General features: G+C 39.9%; 1 protein-coding gene across 3 annotated transcripts in view; it reads right to left on the bottom strand.

Annotated features, from left to right (window-relative positions):
• Positions 1-263: 263 nt before the first annotated feature.
• Positions 264-21,910, bottom strand: part of CDH18 (cadherin 18) — a 518,716-nt gene continuing 497,069 nt past the window's right edge. For all 3 annotated transcript variants that reach the window (XM_067569768.1, XM_067569753.1, XM_067569759.1), the window contains 3 exons: positions 20,578-20,695; positions 3,075-3,326; positions 264-1,031 (listed from right to left, as the gene is read on the bottom strand). In XM_067569768.1, coding sequence (XP_067425869.1) covers positions 541-1,031; positions 3,075-3,326; positions 20,578-20,695 — 861 coding nt within the window. In that variant the 3' untranslated portion in view covers positions 264-540. The remainder of the gene's footprint in view (positions 1,032-3,074; positions 3,327-20,577; positions 20,696-21,910) is intronic.

Raw genomic sequence — 21,910 nt, 5'->3', positions numbered from 1 at the left:
ACTAATAAAGGCCCCCACCAAAGAACCAGTGGATAGTTCCAGTTCTGTAAAGGAATGAATTCTTGGGGTTTATCACAATGAATCCCATTGGTTACCTCAGTTTGGGATCTCCAGGCCTACAAAAGAGCTAGAAATGCAACGTCACAACTACCTGCATAGGATTAGCTCTCCAATGAACTATCCTCACAAGCAGGCACTACCAGAGACTTACTGTTGTTCTGGTATGTTTAAATATATTGCAATAAAAATGTCATTGATTCATTTATTTTAGGTATTGTTATGGATATGGTACCACAGACTTTATTGAGCAATTAAAAAATATACACAAAGGACAATCGTTTCTTTTTTCTGTATTTTTCAAAATTTGATTTTCTTCCAGTTGAAGAACCCAGTTTCAAATATGAAAAGGGCATTTGTTTCTACAGCAACTGTGTACAACTTGCTCAGTTCCAAGTGCTGTGTTCGTTTATTGTTACTACTGCTGTGGTTATATCTCCAGTTGCTTGAGAACTAAAATATTTCTTGTTCCAGGAATGGTAACTAAGTTGTTCTTTCTGATTCTATTTCTCCATAGAGTTCAGCTAACTTCTTAAACTCTGGTCCCCAGTCACCAAGGTAATTATAATCCTGTTCAGAGTGTGTAGTGGCTGAATCCAGAGAGCTGATAGATCCAGCTTCTGATCTATGACCCTCATATGCATATGTCTGTAAGGAGTCATAGGGAGGCACACTGGGATCGAGATCTGCCTCTGCCAATCTTTGTTTAATAAATTCATGAACATCTATACTGTTCAGGCTTGAAGAAGTCTGGTGCCTCGGAGTGTGCTTCACTTCAGGACGCACATCCCGCCGATACTTCAGCTCTTCAGCAGCTGATGGGTTCCTCAGGGCTGTGATGTCAAATGCTTCAGTGTCCTCCTCTCCACCACCCTCGTCATCATACGTGACAACGTTTTCCCGGACATCCTCCTCGGAAATGATCAGGGGCTCCTTTTTGCTGCGTTTTAATGTGATGAAAAGGACCACGATTGCTAAAGAGAAAAGTGCATATATTAGGTTAGATTTACAGACATTACATATAAAATAAGTAGCATATATCTTACATGGGTCACAAATACAAAATCCCAAATAAAATGCGGTGAGACACTTAACGGACTGCTATTTTGGTTTTTGCATTGTGATGTTGGGCTTCAACCGAGTTGTGATTAACTCAGTAATATGTTTGTATATGCCATGGCCAACATTTTCAAACCTGGATGCCTAAAGTTGGGCATCAAGGAACAGATTCGTAGGAGATATGGAGCTGGTGTCCAACTAATCTGTGCCAATTTGCATCTGCTGAGAATCCAGCCACTAAAATCCACCGTAGGCACCTAACTAAGGGCAGCCTGATTTTCAGAGGTGCAGAACACTTGCGGCTTGCATGGACTTCACTGGGAATTGTGGCTCCTCGGCACTGGTGAACATCACCTCACTTTTATTAGAATACCTACCTTTAGTTAGAATCCTACGCCTCCCTATGCTGCTCAACTGTTCCACTACTCAACACTTGCTTTTCAAATCCCCACTTCCCATTACGGACCCTTGTAACATTCAGATTGCCTGAACATGTATTGTGATCCTGTGTGTCATAAAACGGGACATACAAAATGTAAAACACAGGAAGACACTGTAAAACACATAAACTAGAGAAGTTGTGAGTACAGCTAAGATATACCTCCCATCGATGGAAGAACAGATTCCATTGTCAATAAGGCCCTGATTCTGCAAGTTGTCATATGCAGACAGTCTGCTATAGCCATGTGATGTCCCACTTACATCAGTGGGGCTTCATACTGGCACAGCAGACCATCTGCTCTACCCATGCAGAGTCCCACTTAAGTCAGCGGGGCTCCATGTTGGCACAACAGCCTGCCAGAATATAACAAGCAGTGCTTATAATGACTAATAGGGAAATTCCCAATGGCACAAAGGGCATTGGGTGTCTAACTCCTATTAATTATCCATGAGATTTGGGTGCCTAACTCCTGCTTTGAAAATATACTGCTTTGAAAATGCTTTGAAAAAATCCGCTAATATAAAAAGAATGAGATTTTTCAACATTGCATAAGGGATCTGGATGCCCAGATCCCACTAAAGTTAATAATCAATTAACTATCAAATTAAAACATGCAAGGTTTAGTTTTTTCCTTTGTTTTTCCCTGCATCTGCAACTCCACGTATTTGCACATATTGTGACTTTAATGCTGATAACATAACTCCAGTGCACTTCTCCACATTTTAAAGTTATATTATAAAACCTAGAAAATGGCTGAGATATGCTGTGGTGAAAGGAATTGGTAGAAAGAGCACAGGCTTTCAAGATAAATTCACTGATTTTAGAGATATAGTATGTGGGTCATGACACAAATCCCCACAGTTTCAAACATTATCTGTTAGAATGCATAAAACCACACATATAGTACAGTGATGTTTACAGCAGCATGTCGTATCTCTCCCAAATAAGAATATTAAGTAATGGGTAAATTCAAATTGGTCTGGGAAAATACAGAAAGAAAATGCACATCCAAGGATATTTATCCAATGGAATCATTTTATCATTTAATATGTCCCCTGCCCCTCTAGATTATGTTGTGCATTTCTATCAGCACATCCCACAGAGGTAATTAGAAAGTGGCTTTTGTACAGTGGTAATAGTGCTTACAGAGTAATGCTTTCCAAAAATCTTTTCCTCATTTCTCTTCATCATTTCTCCAACTGCTCTAGAGATGGTACTTGAGTCAGCGGCTTTCTGAAAACTTCCCAAATTACCTGGGAAGATCTGCAGTGCTAATTGCTCACTGACTTCTGAAAAATTATCTCTGCAGGATGCTAATCTTTCATTGGTATGCTTTAAAGGCATTTTTCATATTAATTTTAGCAAAATCTATATATAAAAACACAGCTTTATATTTCTAACTACCTCTTTTCACAAGTAATCCCTGGTTCAGAAACACATTATATTAAAAGCTGCTACTGCCATATTCTGAAGGCTAGTGAAGGGATATCAGTATTTAACGAAGAGAGTGACTTACCCAGAAGAATGATGACACAGAGTAGAATTGCAATTAAGGCTCCTGTGCTCAAGCCGGCTGAGGAAAGGAAAGCTTCAGCATGGCAGGTCCGAACGCGCCCATCTCTCTCACATGCACAGACCCTGATCGTAAGGGTGCTGCTGCTGCTGAGAGAAGGTATTCCACTATCAGAAATCAAAATTGGGAGGTAGTAGACATCTTGAGTAGTTCGACTGAATCTCCTCCGTCTGGTCAGGATACTGGCTGTGTTATCTATAACCACAAAAAGCAGGACACCATGGCTTAATGGAAAATAATTATGATTATTGATTGTTTGTATCACGCCCGAGAGTGAGAGAGGCACCTCAACAAAGAGACATTCAAACATGGCAAGACAAGGGAGTGTGACAGAGAAAAACAACAGGGGGAAGTGGGGTGAAATTAGGCAGGGTTACATAAATAAGATCATGTGGCAGCTTTCTAGTTCAAGTATACTTCTTGGTGAGTACATTTAGTTTGATGAAGTTTGGGGGCCTGGTTCTCTCTTAAGGATGTTTTGTGCCATCTTCGCAGTGGAAGGGGTATAAGTGTAATTTATCTCCCCTTAAAGTCCCATCTTCCACTGTCACAGTTGTGTAAAACAACTTTAGAATAAATGAAAATAAGGTCCTTAAATGTAACTGACTGTGTTTCTTATAGGTTTCACAGCAGAAGAGAGTTTTCTGAATGAGATCTAAATGAGGAGAGGATGATGGCCAAAAGAACCAGCTGTGGGAAGTTCAATGTGAAGGTAAAATTTGAGGGTGTGCTTCAGGGTAGGGGCATAGGAAGTTAGAAGGTGACACCCAGATAAGCTTAATGGAACAAGCAATGGGATTGGAGTAAGAGCAGAATAGAAGAGAGGGCAGGAGGTGTTCATGTTGGATTTCATCACATTGAAGTCATTCAGTTTCAACTGGCTTGCACTACAATTAATAACAATAGTGATAGTTTTCATTTTATATTTATGTTACAGTAGCACCCAGTGGCCTTCATTAGGATCAGGACCCTATTGTGCTAGGTATCGTGCAAACACATAAGGAGGCACTGTTCCTACTCCAAACAGCTTGCAATCTAGCAGTCAAGTGACGTACAAAAAGTGGAAGCGGGAATTGATACATTTTTATATACATATATACATCTACAGAGTTTTTTAGTTATTATAAACAAAGCAAGAGTCATTTATACCCATCAACCTGTTAGTGAAGCCATCTTAACTGGTTGATATTTTAGAGACATTGTGGCAGAGATGAGTCCTGAGGAGCAATATGAAAAAGGAGGATAGCGGCCCATACAGATCAGTTCAGGGAGCATTGTGATGTGTGCAAGACAAACTTGTAAGTGAACTGATGAGCCCGGTATCACTGGCAGAGCCGAGGAGATGGGTCATGAGGTATGTGTGATACAATTAGATGGATACAAAAGACAATTAAGATGTATCTCTGTAGGAATGGAGTGATAAAGGTCAGAGTGGAGAAAACAGTGGGATGATTTAGTAATAATATTGGGAGTCACCAGATGGTACTTTTACATATGCAGCCTCACAAGCTTTGTTTAACCAACTAACTCTACAGGCAAGGAAGATCTTGGGTTTGGTGCAGTTCTTTTTGGAAGCTGCTTTCACATCACCATTAAAGTCTGTTCACTACCTGAGTCTTTCTGAGGAATATTTTTGTTTAGGTGTTGAGCTGCTGCCAGCAGGACATACTCAAGCATACATAAACATTATATGGTTTCAGATGGCTTAGTTAAATACATTTATCTTTGTCTCCCCCATTTCCACTTGTTGCAATATATGAAACTGCCTCTTACGGCTCCTTCTGCACTTAAAAGTCAATGTGCACTTTTGTGGGTGATGCTCTGGGCTGGCTGCCCAGCAGACTTCATCACACTCTTTGGGTGGTATGATGCCACACCTTTGAGTTCATCTTTCCCCCTGCCTGCTTTGCTGCCCACGAATCCATGATCAGGCCCCATGTATAAAAAACACAAACAGATCATTCTTTTGAAGTCATTAACACCCACTGGTGGCATATTCCTCCAAAACAGCCCGAGAGAGAGAGAGTGTCAAAGACACACAGTGTGGAAATAATATTTACAATGATATAATCTACCCTTTCCCGTATTGAGGTGCTAGGGCACCTTTAAAATAAATTTAAAAAATCCTCAGCAATAATTAAAAGGGTGTCAAACAGTCTGCAAGAAAACCCCAACAGAAATACTACACAAGAAATACCGTGAATCTGTACAACTGTTTTGATTCTGTGATACAGAACTTATTCCAAAATATACTTAAAGGTGCATACAATGCAAAAAAAATTATTTCAAGACATTTTTAAACAAGTTGATACAATTTTAGTTCTACCATGTATTGTTTGAAGTAGCCTTAATGAAACTCTGGAGCTATGACATTTTATACAAAAATTAACTTCCCTCCACTAATAGTCACTGTTTCTCCATTAAAGTGCATGCAATTTCCACCTTATTTTACAGCTCCCCTCACTTTGTGTTACAATTGTATCACTTGATTGAAAAGATCAAGCTAGATGTCACTGGGATTCAGATTACATTTATTATATTCAGAGACCTCCTCCCCAGAGCAGGGTGAGTACTGACCTGTGCATTCTATTCAGACTGTGCCATGGAAAGAGATTAATCAAGTTCCCTGGTTCACAGGTCTTACAGGGCTCTTCCAACTTAATTTAAAAAGAACTTGAAGATTCATAAAGCTTATCTGACAAGAGATTGGAACAGCTTTTTCTTTGATATATGTATGATGTTTTACATTTAATAAAATGTATTTCACAAACAATCTCAATTATTTTACTTGAGCATACAAATAGGGCAATGGGCTATCCTGATGCTGCACTGGCTACAAAGTACCATAATTTTGACCTCGCCACTCATTAAACATGGAGGCCATTGTTTGGCTTGTTGGAACAGAAATTCACCGTCTTTAAGGGTTAGAGAGTCGGGGAGTGACTTTCGACTGCAGTGGCAAACCAGGTCAGCATGGTGACCCTAACCCATCCCCAAGGTGATGGGAAGAGGGGGAGGACCATATAGATTCATGCCAGTGCAGGAAAAGCCCTCTTTTACCTGGACTAGGCAGCACAGCATCCTCCCTCCCACTCATGAATACCAATTTTGTCAGGATCTGCTGTCAGCATTGCGCTAGTTGCTCCTCTCTTGGCGGGCTGGGAAGGAATTTTTCCCTCACCACCAAAGTGGCTAAGGTGAAGTGATATTCTTTGTTGTTGTTGCTTTCCCCACAGTGGATTGAGGGGAGCTTAGAAAATGAAATAGGAGTTAGACTATGATGTCGCAGTTCATTATGGAAATGTGGGGTAGATGTCCAGTGCAGGTATGCCAGCTTGGTAAAGGATTTAAAGGAGATATTTTTTAAAGTAGCGGAAATAGAGGGGGTTCAGGGCTTCTATGACTGGTATGGCAAGGATCCAACCCCCCCTCCTTTATAACCACCCTTTTAACCCCTCATCTGAGTGAGGGAAGATGGTGAGGTCCTAGCAATGGGTTGGCTGGGGACCAGCAGGGATAAGGGGGAGGGCTGACGGAAGGCCCCCAGATATATATTGTAAATAAATATATATGGAATTACCTGCACTGTATACTTTTATCTGCTGGGTGCTCCCAGACATTTAAGAATAATGTTGCAGACCAATTAAACCACATCCAGTGTCTCCTGAACTTCTTACTGCATTGCTGGACATTTAGTTTTTAAAAATTTACAGGTGAAATCCAAAATGAAAATAAAAAGCTAGTTTTGCTCTTTTCTGCTACTTTATGATGTACACATGCCGGGAGATTTTTTCTTCAAAACCCTGCTTCCTTCCCCCCACCCAGGTTTTATTTTTTACATTAGTAATAACTGGTGCTAATTTCCCTCTCTTTGCTGGAGGACTAAGACAAAATCTGTGACAGTCTGAACAGAGATGCCATCAGATATTGTAACCTGAACTTCAACTTGCTTTCTCTCCAACGGAGAAGGCGGGAGGATGAGCTTTTGATTTTGAGTCAAAGAGCATAAACAGACTGACATTTCTGTGATTACTACACTATTTACAACACAGACTCATTGAAGAGTATCTGAGTTTCTCAGTATACATAGAATTCCGGTGCTGCTACCTTCTTACATTTAAAAAGAAGTGCCATCACTTCACTCATATGCTCAAACAACTCCACTGTTTTCCTAGTCATTCAGGATCCAATTTAAAAGTGCCTCCCTCTTTTAAAATGGAACTTGTTCCAGTTTATTCAATGGATCTCATCTACATCAACCTCCTGCTCCATCTCTTCCACTTGTCCATCACTGATTTCCTCCCTGCCCTTTCACACAATCTTAGTACCCTTTGGGTGAGTCTCTCCTCTGCAGATCCTACAGCAAGGAACTACTTTCTTCCGTCTTTGCCTAATCAGTTCTCCATTTCCTTTCAAATATCAATTTAAAATTCATCTCTTCTCCTTTGCTTACACTCTTAATTTCTCTCCATATCGAACTTTGCTACTCTATTTTTAACTGAGTTGGCCCAAACTGGAACATTGGATACAACCTTCATGAACTTCGAGAAAGCTTAAAATTCAAATCCTGTTCCAGATCTGAACTTCACATCTCAAGCCCATTTTCACTTGTTCACACAGATCTGCATTCTAGAGTGCTTTATAGATGGCACGAAAGCCACGTATTAAATAAAACATTATTGTGCAACATTGTACTTTTGGGTATGAAAATTACTAAGGATCTTATTCTTGGTGTCAAGGTCAGAACAAGTTACCTTGAATTATCCCAGATATGGGCTAAGTTATTTGATTTCTTATAATCATGGGTGAAATCCTGGTTCCCATTGACTTCAATAGGGCCAAGATTTCATCCATGTGTTGTTGTAGTGCAAATCTGCAAACCACTCAAAGAGCTAGACTTGCAATATGTGGAGGGGAGTCATCTTGCATAAGAGCCATCAACATTGACATTTTAAGTACTTATATCTTCCAGAGTGCAATGTCAGGCCTTAAAAATCCAACTGAATTGCATCCTATCAACCAGAATTTTCTCTTGATGAAATAGAATAACCAAAATGTAGCCAGGCATTTTTATTTGCAGCATGACTCAAAAAAATTGACAAATCCTAAATGGCACTGGGCTCCTGGAACTGCCTATGAAGTTAATGGGAGTTGCAGGTACTCGGCACATCTCAGGATGTAGATTTATATTCAAAAAGACAAAGCAGTTTTAGAATACAATGGTCAATCCAAAGGAGGGCTTTATTTCAAGTTGTAACTAAATGGTGTGAGATAACAATGACCCCACAAAGTTATCTAGATAATATAGTAAAGTAAAATATCATGGATATGTTCAAGGTCTAAAGCTTGTGGTACAATTCCATTTTGGTGACAAGTAACACTATATCCATCAACAGTGACATCAGTCATGACCATCATCATCCCAATAGAAATTATCCTTAGATAATAAAAAATGTAATAGAAAGTGCTATTAAGAATAATGATGATGTCTTTACTTTTATTTGTGATTCATTATTATTTCTATTGTGGTGGTGTCTACAGGCTCCCACATATTAGCTCAGATACTCTGTCTGTGTAAATATAGACAGCATAAGAAATTCCTACAGCATTCTGCCCATGTGAATCTGCCTGGGCTGATATCCAAAAAAGGCCGAGTCTTCAAATCTGGACAGAAAAGCATAACCTCCTTCTTGCTTCCCCTGACATATATCTAACCTAGAGTGAGTGATCCAATCCAGGCATCTAAAGCAGCAGTGACAAAAATGCAATCTGTGAAGAAGATATCAGAGACCTAAAACACAGGAGCAAAAAGTGAGTCATCCTAAGGAGAAAAGGTTTAAACTCACACAAAAACATGAGCAGCAACCTAGCAATGATGAAAGAATTTAAGCATGGAAGATTATTGGCAAAGCTGTGAAGGAAAGAACATTGAAATGTGAGCATTGATATGAAATAAGGGAGCAGAAAATTGAAGACGGTGGGGGGGAATATATTGTGAAGATGAAAATCCAAACTGAAAAAGTACAAAGATATGAAAAGAACAAAAAAATAGGCAACATTGAGAGAAGATGAAACAAAAAGCTCCTGGATGAAATTGACAGATGTAACACCACAGTGAAGAAATCTGGATAGAATGAAGTTTAAAACATGCTCAGGAAAACACCCTGCCAAACGAGAAACTGACATTTTATACAGGATAAAATAAATACATAAACACTAAAGAGTTGGAAGAGTGGAATGCTGTTTTGCTTTTTTTTTTTTTTTTAAAAAGATAGTAACCATCAAGCAGAGGCATGGTTTTAAACACAGAAGCAGTTAGAACCAAGGTCTCTAATTTAGAAATGCCCTTCATCATGGTCCTCTGGGTATTTTATATTCTTTCTAAAAGCCTTATATTATAAAAAGTACTACTTAAAGACCTATATGTACAAAAATAAATAAGTTTTTCTCCTAGTGGAGGTTTACAGATATAAATACAAGCAAAGGAGGTTAAAGATATGTGTTGTGGTGGTGGAATGGAAGGTCAAGGGGTATCAGTATATTCATATATTCTAATGTTCACTATTAATGAGGGGAAAACCTTGATAGAGGTTATACTAGCCCTTACATAGCACTTTTGTACAGTAGATCTCAAAGTGCTTTACAAAGGCGGTCAGTATCATTATCCCCTGTGGGGAAACTCAGCAGAGAAAGGAGACGTGACTCGTCCAAGCTCACCCAGCAGCTCAGTGATGGTGGCAGAGCCGGTGTCCCAGCATCTCAGTCTAGTGCTGTGGCCACTAGGCAAATGATCATAGTTGTATGAATAAAGTCAACAAATGAATAAAAGTTCAGCCAAACATTGCTCCAAGATGTGCTCTGATTTTTCTTCTGATGCTTTTTTCTATGTATACTGGGTCACTTTTCTGAGCTGTACCCTCCTTTCCTGAAAAGGTCTAAAGTAAGAAGGTTGGTCCCAAAGCTTTCTGGGGGTAAGAGGGTTGATTGCTAAGGAAAAACAAGGGGCTAACTCATAGAGGGAGATGAGTCAGCTTTCTAACTGTGCAAATACCTTTAGTTCATGATAACTGAACTTTCATACACAGCGTTATGCTTTGCGAACACATTGAAGTTAGAATCCAAGACTCTGCTCAAGTGGATCTGAGGTTCAGTGTGGAATATTCCACACAGCTCTAAGCAATATCTCTTTACACTTTGGAATTGTAGACTATGAATCCAGATGATCCATTGTACTCACGGCCAATATTGCATTCTTCTTTGTTTCCAAAGTGCCTGTTCATCTCTGACTTACTATATTTTGTTCCTCACCTGAGAAAAGCAATGCAGGAATTGGAAAAATCAAAGAAGCAGAGCTATGGTGCTAGTTCTATGGTGCTAGCACTTTGGAGACTACTAATTTATTTATTATTCACAATTTGAGGATTCTGTTGACACATTATACATTAAAGGCAGGCACAAGAGAAATGGAAGTAAAAATAAAATAAAAACCCATGTGTTGCTTTAGGCATGTTTTAATTTGTTGCTCGGCTCTGCTCATCTCAGCAGCTGAACTTTTATAATTTCTCTGAGTTGTTGTGACTAATTAAAAATAAATAAAATTTGCTTTGGTAATATTCCTAAAGGGAGAGCTGCCAATTCTTTTTTAATATATATATTTTATAATGTGTCATTATTTTTTCCCAGTACAACAAATATACCAATATACCAGATTCATCATAATTCACAAAGTAAATGAAGAGGGTTAGGAGAAAAGGAATGGAAGGGAAGCGATATATTTATCCTCAGGATCTATGTTAATCATAGGCCTCTAAAAAGTCAGCCCAAATGGCTTTGAAGTTTTCAGGCATTCCCTTTCTGCAGAATGCCAGTCATTTGTTAGCTGCGAGGTCAGCCATATCACTGCACCAAGCATCGATACTAGGGGGGATCAACTTTTCCATTTTTCAGGATTAATTTTTTAGTGACCACAGCTGACACTGGACCCACACAATGTCCAGATAGTCGGAATATATCCAGGAATGAAACTTAAGGCGGAAGATCTCCAATTTAGCATCCAATATCAAATTGGTCCTTTGACCCACCTCATACCAGAAATTCTTGATACAGGGCACTCTTAAACCATATTCACTAATGTAGCACCAAGAGAGTTACATTTCCTACAGCAGTCAGCATTTATCATCATTAGCTTATGTGGGGACCATTATATTCAGAAAAGTGTTTTCAGTGAATAAACCATAGTCTCAGGTCCATAGCTGCCTTTTTTTTTTTTTTCCAACAGTAGATACAATTAAATTCCATTGGGTCAGAGATAGTTGTGTATCCAAATCTCTCTTCCAAGCAACTGTCCAATTATTCATATTTGGCAAGAGATTTTTGGGCCGGAAAATTTTAAAAGGATACCGCTGGCCAAGGAAATCCAGGAAGTTTCCTCCAAAGTAATAAAAGTTCTGGAGATTCTGGAGCTCTCAATGCATCCACTCCAAATACATTAATTAGTAAATGCTTTAATTGGAGATATTTCCATGTTGAGGTGCAGGGAAAGCCAAATGGTTGCTGAAGATCTACAAATCATTTAAATATTATCATTGCCAATTAGCTGCAAAACAGTCATAATTCCTGTCTCCATCTAATCCCTCCATGTCAAGGTTTTGTCCTTGATTTTAAGGATAGGGTTGCTCCATAGGACTGCTTCTTTATAGAAGAATGCATGGAAGCAGAACATTCTAGCCAATTTTAACAAACTTGCCTCACAGCTGTTTTTGTGAAAACTGTGGAGTCATCAAATCCACAATAATTCAATCCTACAGTGTCTGAAATGGGGAGAGGATATATCGATTCTCATTTAGTCTGAACCCTCTATACCTAACAGCTACACAGATGCCTGACTTATAAAAAGGAGATGTGGTAATTTTCAAAATTGGGAAAACTAAATCCTCCCAGAGACAGAGTGAGCTGTAATTTGTTCGGCACCATTGTAGGTTTCTTACCAGCATCTTAAAGGAACATTTTGAAAATATTATTGACTTTCTTAAAATAAAAGTTTGATGAATAGAACTAGGGAAACTACTCAGAACATACAAAATTCTGGGAAGGACATTCATTTTCAGTATCTTAATTTTACCCCACAAACTGAGGGGTTAATGAGCTACATTTCCCAAAATCTTTAGGCACTTCGGTAATTGTTGTTTCTCTATATATCTTAGGGAAGTCCTGAATATTTTTGAGAATCAGTATCCCAAAATAGTTTATGTAAAAAGGTTGTCATTGAAAGTCCTGATTTGAGAAAAGGTCTTTATGGGCAGATTTGTTAATGCCTAAGATTTCTGATTTACCCCCAATTAATTTTATATCTTGAGAAGTGTCTAAACTTCTTAAAAGTCATTAGAAGGTTAGGAATGGTAACGGTGGGCTTAGGTACAAACACAAGAGCATCATCCATGTAAAGCATAATTTTATGCTCTTTCATCCCCCATTCTGATGCCATGAATACATTGATTTGCTCAGATGGCTATTGTTAAAAGTTCTAGAGCTAAATCAAACAGAAGACGAGAAAGGGGGCAGCCTTGCCATGTTCCTTTCCGTAATGGTAATGGGGCAGAAATAATACCATTGGTACTACACTGGAAGTTGGGTTAGACTAAAAAAGCTTGATCTAAGCAATAATTTGGTTATCAAATCCAAATATTGCATAACATGTAGTTAAAGGTCTTTTTGGCATCTAAAGAAACAACACCTAAGGGTTCTTTAGAATCTCTTGAAGTGGCAATAATATCAATCAGTTGACATAAATTATCTGAGCTATGTCTATTATGAAGGAAGCCTACTTGATTTGTGTATAACATGTGAGACAACTTTGTCCAAGTGCATAGCTCGAGTTTTGACGAAAATGTTAGCATCACAATTGATTAAAGAAATTGGCCGGTAATTATTACATAGTCCAAAGTCTTTCCCAGGTTTAGGAATATCTGAAATTACAACATCTTTTGGAGTAGGCAGGATAGTTTGCTCATTCTTGGCCTCCTTGAACATATTCAATAATCTGAGTGTTAAAGTTACAGAGAACTTTTTATAAAATTCAGCTGGGAAGCCAGTTGTGCCAGGAGTCTTTGCAACCTTCATTTCTTTTACAGCCAGAGATACTTCTGCAATTTCTAGAGGAGCAGCTAAAAGTTCCTTCTGAGAATCAGAGATCTGTGGCAGAGACAATTCACTAGAAAAATCATCTAGGACATCTTTACTGATTCCCTCTTCAGTTAAATATAATTTTGAATAAAACTGTTGAATTGTTCATTAATATCTGACTGTGTTTTATATAATTTATTGCTACTCTCATGAATAACTGCCATCTTATTTTGGTTAGCCTTTTGCTTAAGTCTATATGCCAATAGCTTGCCAGATCTCTTGCTAGATTCCCAACAGTTTTGCTTCAAACAGAATAAAGCAAACTCAGACTTTTGGGATAGAAATTTGTTGATATCATATCTTAGATAGATGAGGGTTCTGAGTTCCTCTGGAGAGGGGGCAGAAGCACAGTCTACATCCAAGGCCTTATTTTCCTTTGAAAGGGTATAAATTCTATGTTCTCTTCATTTCTTTTTAAAGGACGAGTAAGAGATGATATGGCCTCTGATGAAGGCTTTAAAGGCTTTCCAAAGTGTGGCAGCTGATGAAGCACTGGCGGCATTTGTTTTAAGAAAAAAATCTAACTCCTGCTGGACAGAGTTAAAAATTTATGTATTAAACAGCAGAAAAGTGTTTAATCTCCATATTTTAGTTGGAGGTGCATACCCTGGGGAACTAAAAGACATCGATACAGAAGCATGGTTTGGCCTGCAGAGATTGGCAAAAATGATTATAGAATTGCCAATTTCAGCCTTATGGACAGTAAATCCACCCTCACTGTCAGACCTATTGATTAACATGTTAACATTCACCTTTTTATGTATTAGTATAGCCGGGAGGTGCGGCCTCCCTCGGAGATTGACCCTGAGGGAGAGCCAAACCCCCCTGGGGCTTGGAACCCAGGAAGGCAGCACCTGACCGGAAGCAGGTAGGCGGGGCTAGGCCTATAAAACCCAGGCCTGCCCGCTCAGTCAGGCCCCAGTGACCGAGGAAGAAGGATGCCTCTCCCTTGGTGCTTGAGCCTATGGCCACACTCAACTGCTACCCAGAGGAGAAGCTGCCAGATCTACCCACAGCGTGGGGCCTTGAGGATCTGGAGGAGCTACCTGAAGCAGATGAGCCGAAGGAGACCCCCAGATCCTACGACCCAGAGGAGGAGCTGCCGGATGTACCCACGGCATGGGGCCCTGAGGACCTGGAGGAGGAGCTGGTGGATCTACCCATGGCATGGGGCCCTGAGGACTTGGAGGAGCTGCCCAAGATACCAGTCCCTGGTGAGCCAGAAGGGACACACGGAGCCTGGGACCTAGAGGAGCTGCCCTCCGCAGAGGACCCCGAACAATTCCCGAATCTGCCATCAAGCGACAAGGAAGCAGGGTACGGCAGAGGAGACTAGGTACTTTAGGGAGAGGGTGGGAGGAAGAAGCCCAGAGGAGCCAACTATGGTCCGGCTGAGCTTACATTAATTGTGAGTCAGCATGTTTCGGCTGGAACCCCAGTGACCCAGTGACGAGACAGAGACATCACTCACAGGGCCCTGGGCTGGGACACAACAGAGATGGGTGGGCCTGCGTCCCCCTCCCCCCTTCCTACCCCGACTCGGGTTGAACGCTCGTTGAGGGCCAGATCCTGTCCCTTACTGACTGCCACATCCTGCAGAAGGGCTGGGTATAGACTACTTACTCACTCTGCTAAGGGCTAGAGACTGCTGCCCCTCTGTCCTGCCCTGCCTAAGGCTAGGGCCTTGGAGCATTTCCTCACCCGCTCGGGCTATAGACTGCTACTCGCCCTGCCAAAGGCTCGAGATTGGTTGTCTGCCTGCCCTCCAGAAGGGCCAGGCTATAGACTGCTCCTCGCCCTGCTAAGGGCTTGAGACTGCGTCCCCCCTTGCCGGCTTGCCCTGCTAGAGAGCTGGCCCAGAGACTATTGCCTTGCCCCACTGAGGGCTTAAGACTGATTCCTACTGACAGCCTGTCACTGGCTGAGGGCCGGGCCATAGAGTGTTTGCTCACCCAGTGAGGGCAAGATTACCCCCTAATAAGGGCCGGAGGCGGCCCCTTTAAGTGGGACTCCCCGAAGGACGTAGGCGCTGGGAGGTGTGGCCTCCATTGGAGATCGACACCGAGGTAGGGCCATCAGCGCCGCCCCTACAGGGGATCTTCTACAATTAGTATAGCAACAACCCTTGCTTTAGAATTAAAGCAACTAGAAACTGAGATGCATACCCAATCTCTATTCAGCTTACAAGCTTCAAGTATTGTTAGATGTGTCTCCAGTAGCATGGCAATGTCAATGTTCTCTTTTTAAGTACTGAATATATATTTTTTTCTTTCAATAGGGTTATTAAAGCATTTTATATTCCAGGAGATGCTTTAAATTATTGGAGCCATAATTGTTAAAAGATAACGTCTCTTTGTGAATAAATGAGAAATTGTAAATTTTCCTGAGCAGCCTACACTTATTTCATAATTTAGCAGAAAAGTTATGTAATCCAGGGGTAATGTCTCACTACCCAATTCATATTCCACAGGAGTGGGAAGAAAATTTCCAGCATGGAAAGGTGATGAGAGGGGGGCAGAAGAGAAATTAAACAAGCCAATAAGCAAAACCAAAAAAGATAGTGGAGAGAGAAATACTCATTCGTACTATACTATCAAAAAGAAGAAGCAGTTTAGACAAAAAAGTTTAAAAAGCAGTTAAAAAGAAGAAGCAGTTTAAAAAATGGAGATATGTAGCTTGCATATCTCCTGTCAACTGCTGATGAATTTCACAGTAAGTGTAGACCAGGACTCTGATATTTATTCTGTTTGGTTCATAAGTTGCCTTCCCTTCTGCCCCCATTTGCACTTGCAACAGATTTCCTCTTTACTTGTGTAGTTCATCTGTGTGATAATATCTGATCAAGACAGTGTACACCCTGTGGATGCCCCACGTATTCTAGGGCTCAGTCTTACAGTTACCACCATTAGAGCTAATGCTGTTCTCCTTTCTCAGATATCTTTACATATTCTCCCTTTCTGCTATCTCAATGAAAATATGTTCTTTACAGGTCCACGTTTCATGAAATACAAGTGACTATCTGTAATAGCTCTATGGACTGTGCTGGATTTTGGGTTTTCGATCCAGCTCTACACTAAAGTACTGATTTCCTCCTATGCTACTCTACTAAAAATAATATCTATTTCTCTTCTGCCCATTTACTATGTATTAGTGCAAGGAGAGCAGTAAAAACGTGTGTGTGTGTGTGTGTGTGTTACATCTTCTAGTAACATCAACATGGGATCCTACAGAATGTATTTTGGAAGTTCAGGTGGATTTCCCTATCTGAGAGAAAACTAAGCTGTTTGATAACAGCAGCATCAGCAGGAGGAGGTGCCCCATACCCTTTCCCTTCCTTTGCCTGCTTTATGCTGATCCCAGCCTTGATACCAGCATTACGTGACTTTGCGGCTTTCTCTGGCTGACTGAGGATGCCAAACCATTCAGAGACACAGAAAGAGGGCAAAATAAAATGACAAGCATTTATGAGAAAGGGAACCCAAGTCTGGGAAAAACAAGGTAAAAGTACAAAAAACTACTGAGAATTATCTAAGGAATCACCTTCCCTGGCTTGAGCCTCCTAGAGGGAGAGTAAGGTTTGTCTGCCTGCTTTCAGAAGTCACCCCTCTCAAAGGGTTAAAGCTTGGGGAATTTACAAATTCTATTGGCACAGCTGGCTGAACATGTGCATTCCATGATACCAATAATTACAGTCCAGGGAATTTACCAGAGCTATTGGGGAAGCCAATAGGATTTGTAAATCTTGTGAGGGGAAAAAGCTGTGTTTCAAAGAAAGTAAAAATCTGAAATATTCCCTGGACCCTGAGTGAAGTCCCCTCTGAGGTCTCTGTATAGTATCTGAAGGGCAGTATAACTTCTGCTGGAGGTCTCTTGCAGGTTACAGCATGAACCAAAAGTGAGAGGAAGTGATCTATCAATGATGGATTAGATCAGATTAGTGTGTGCTCGTGTGTGGCTATGTCAATACCAAACTACATACCTGTACAGAGGTTTTGGGGTTTCACAATAGCTTAAAGTAGACAGAGCTGGCTGAAAAAAATTCACAAATATTTTCACTGAAATGTAAAAAGTTTTCAAAAATGGCAACCACTCTGCAAACAGGTTGAGAAACTCTCTGAGAATTTTGCAAAGAAAAAAAATATTGTTGATGTTTTGAAAATTTAAATGTTGTCAACCAGCTCTGTATTCTGAAGAGGTTCTCCCACCCTCCTTCTGGCTCCCTAACAGTTTTGTCCTGCAGCAAAGACTTCCCTGTGTGCCTCTAACTGTGAAACCTCCCTTAAAATTCCTTCCCCAGCATGAAAAGATTCGAGGAACAGTTTAGGTAGAATGCATTCATCCTGCTATCTTTTCTGCTAATGTCTGTGGGGAGCAGGGCATGTCTCTCTCTTGTCACTGACCCTTTACCCTTCCCATTTGTCCCCTTCTCAAGCACAGATCTCCAAAACCATGGAGGATCTGAGGCATAGAGAAATCAGGGTATCCAACTTCCACATGAGATGGGAAACATCCACATGCAAGGTTCTCTCTATGCTAGAATTCAAAAGGAAAGGATCAAGTTTAAAAAACACAATAGGAATTAAGCATGGTAATCAACCACATGTCAGTGGGAAAAACAGACCCTTTGGGTGAGTACAGAAATCATAACAAAGAGCAGATTCACACTGGCAGACTAAATGAGCTGATTTTAAACTGGGTGAATAGGCAATTTTATTGCAAATAATAATAGTAACTATGCTGGACTAAGCAATAACTGCTAATTTAAGACATTACTGATTAAAACAATAAACTAAGGAGAATAAATATTTTTTCTAATGGATTCCATAACACCCAGTACTAGCAACATTATTCAGAATAAAGGGGAAAACTAAAGAAGACTTGTGCACAACAGCGGCTAAATAATTGAAAAGGCATTTTTCATTGATCTTGCTTTCTGGATTGCAGGATTAAATGAATAACTAAAACCTTGTGATTTTCTTCAATGTAGCAATCTTTTGCTGTTTCTTTGTTGTATTTGTACATGCATACTGTATTTTTTTGTTAATGCTTGTATTCTTTGCTCCCTCTGGGCCTGATTCTGATACCCTTGTTCACACTGACTAGTACTTATTTCATGAGGACACTCAATCAACTTCAGTGGAGTACTTGTGGAGGAAGATACTACTCAACATAAACAAGAGTGTCAGCATCTGGCTCCCTTTTTAATTTTTTTTAAAGGGCCCAGACCATAATTCTAAATTTAGGCATTTAAATCCAAATCCAAATTTAAATTTCAACAACTCCTCCTTATCTCTGTGCCAAAATCCTGGCTCCATACACTCCTGAATTTTGAAAGGAGAGATAAAAATCCAGGGGGAGGGGGGGGCTGAAGCACCACTGCATAGCTTCAGTTGTATGTTTGTGTATTCCCACTGATGCCAAACGGTGTAAAATGGAATTAATGCAGTGATGTATCAAGCCTTAGATCCACAGTTGAATTTTGCAGTTTTGGCCTACTTCAAAAAGAAACACAAGCAAAGAATAGAAATACTTGGGCATACATTAAAGTCCAAAAGATTCTGCAGTTCCTCTTTCACAGAACTATTGTAGCTCTGCAGTGACATGGCATAGTTCTCATTGAGAGGCACTTTCAGTCTATGATCTGAACACTGAATGCTTTTTTTTTTTTTTGGTAAGCTAAAAAATCCCCTTTCAGCCATTATAAAGTTATCCAGTCGTGAAACAAAACCAATTTATCACATATTAACAAAATTGTTCTTATCTCTCTTTTGAGCATGCACAGCTCAGAAATAGTTTGGTTTGAAAAGTTCAAAGTTGTCATGTGCATGAGAAGTGTGTCTTCAGCCAAGTCTGAAAAAAAATGGTTTAGGAATACCAACGTTTCAAGTGTCTGAAAACTGTATATTGCACATGCACTGTGTATGTTTTCCTCTCATATGTCAGGGCTAGATTGTGCCTTTCAGCACAGCTCTAATAAAGGCGTGCTATATAAATTGCACAAACCCAGGAGGCATTGTGCTTCATGGACAGCCTTTGGAGGCACAATTTCCCTCTCTAATTCCCCCTTCTATGGGATGGTAGTAATTTGCTGATGTCCTATATAAAACAACAAATTATGACACTCCACATACCAGCTGTAGTTGGTGGTGGAGTAGCCAATGCTTCACTGCATGTGCCCATATTCCACACTCACGTGCTCCAGGGGGTGTCGTAGACCAGCAGCAACTGCTTATTCCAGCTCATCTGGACCCAAAGTCTGGGTAGCTTGCAGAGGGAAGTGAGGAAAATTCTTACTCTTCCTCTGATCCCTGTGTGGGTGTATAGTGCTAGTCACATTATGGCCCTTAATCCTTAGAACACTGATATTTTGCTGATGGCCAGACAAGTGTATGATTCTGAGCACAGAATTTGTTCAAAGGCTCCAAAGGTTTAATGACATATCTAGATCCAGAGTTCTAAATATATCTGTTGAAGAGCATGAGGACATCTGAAGCTCTGTGCACTGAAATGAGTGCAGCTGTGATCCCACACATATGAAAACATTTACGCTCAATATGTTCATTTGAATCTCCCTTCAACATTAAAATTAAAAAGTCACATGAGTACACTCTGCATTCATTTCAGGGGCAGATCTCCCAACCCTGAATACAATGCTTCATCAAGATCTGAACAGAATGAAAATTCAAGCTGGCAAAGGGGTAGATTGTGCCATTTAGGCACAGCCCTGTATTGGGGGATAGCATGGAGCCATATCAGTGAAGCATTGGAGGTCCTACTTTGGCATCCAGAACCCTAGGACTGAGAGGGAGTTCATTTTCCATGCCCCTTCAATCCTTGGTATGCTTCATAAGAATGCCAACAATAGTGACAATTCATACCAGCTGTGATGGTGGCTTTATAATAATCAACTAGAAACTGCAATGAGACTGCAAACACATTTCTCAAACTCATTTAAAAAATACTCATGAATGGATAAAAAGATCTATAAAACGTACATGCTGGGTATAACATAGAATAAAATATATGAATGGAATAGCATTTTTAAAAAGGCTATTTTCGAAACATAGTCCTTGTTATTCATAGTTCACAATACAATGTGTACAAATACAGTGTCTCCTTGGAATCAGCCAGCTGAACATTGATAGATTACAGTTTTCACCTCCTGACAAGGATTGTGTGGAAACTGAGCACAATTGCTCTGTTCAGTGAGACATCCCAGACAAAACAGAGACCCACTTCTTATAGATCAATGTCTTTGATTTACCTTCATTGTCCCTTAGGGTAAAGTTGGGATTCAAAAAAAGGCCTTCATCAAGAGAATAATGGAATCTTGGCCCATTTGCTGAGTTATCTTTGTCTGTGGCACTGATAGTCTGAATGACCTGAAATAAAAATTAAACAGTAAATGTGTTGAAATTTCAACTTGACCCAAATATTACCTGAGTTCAGCAGAATTTTTAAGATTAATTTATTTTAATTTTCTACTTGGCTGCAGCCAAATTCAACCCATGAAACCACTGGCCCATTAGCTTGATTTCTCTAAAATGAAATATTTTAGGACCCATACTGTGGAGAAAGCTAAAAGCATCCATAGTTTACAACATATTAATATGGGTCAGGGCCTTGATACAAAGATTTTCCTTATCATCAAGTCTGCATCCTGGGGACTTTCAGAATTACAGTTTTCCATATGCACCTGTTTTCAGAGAGAAAAGATACAGATTAAACAAATGTCTCCAATATACAGAATCCTCTGTGTTTTTTCCCTACTAATCAAATGCAAAAGCAGTTGACAATTTTTTCCACTCTAACAATGCTTAGGGAAAACAATTATTAAGTCAGAGTGACAGACACTCAACATGAGCACTCTGTTTAAATCCCCTTTTAGGACTCAGTACCAAATTGCGGGAGAGCAGAAAATGAAGAACAGCAGCCATAATCAGTTTTAGTTTGGCTTACCCCAGAGAAACATGAGATGAAATATCTCAAGACAGACACCACAGATAGGAGAGCTAGTACTGCTGGACGGAAATGACAGAAATTCAGGGAGGGAAATGCCTTTCCTCATGAAATTTTCTACTCGGTTTTGTAGACTGGTTAGAGTCCAAATCTTTGGAGGCTCATCCAAACTGAACTTGAAATCTTAACATTTAGGGTTGTTAGAGGTGCTGTCTGTCTTAAAAGCTGAAGTACACAGGCAACGTTTCAATACAGGACAGTCAAAGCAAAAGAAATAAATTATATTTTTAAAGCTAATACAATACATCAATTATTTTATAGTCATAGGAGTCTCTAGCAGATAAGAAGGCAAACAATATTTTCTGATAATTATATTTTATTGGGAGCTGGAGGAAACTTTTAAAGTAACCACAATAAATTATTTGCCAGATTGTAAGCAGTGAAGGCATTTAGTTAAATTAGATCTCAAATCATCAATAATTTTGACGTCTACAGCAAGCTAAGCAGCCTCAGACCACAGCAGCTCTTGTTAAAACTTTGGGTAACAGCTAATTGTTCTACATTATATTTTGAAAAGGCGGGTAAACCCCAAGAAGCACATATGTATTTGAAACAGCTTTGCATAATGAAAGGAAGAT

This window comes from Emydura macquarii, unplaced genomic scaffold (assembly GCF_026122565.2).
Source record: "Emydura macquarii macquarii isolate MOO-44397 ecotype Brisbane River unplaced genomic scaffold, CSIRO-AGI_Emac_v2 contig_320, whole genome shotgun sequence".
Taxonomy (NCBI): domain Eukaryota; kingdom Metazoa; phylum Chordata; order Testudines; family Chelidae; genus Emydura; species Emydura macquarii.
Note: the sequence above shows the minus strand (reverse complement) of the source record. Positions and strands in the feature narration are given on the sequence as shown.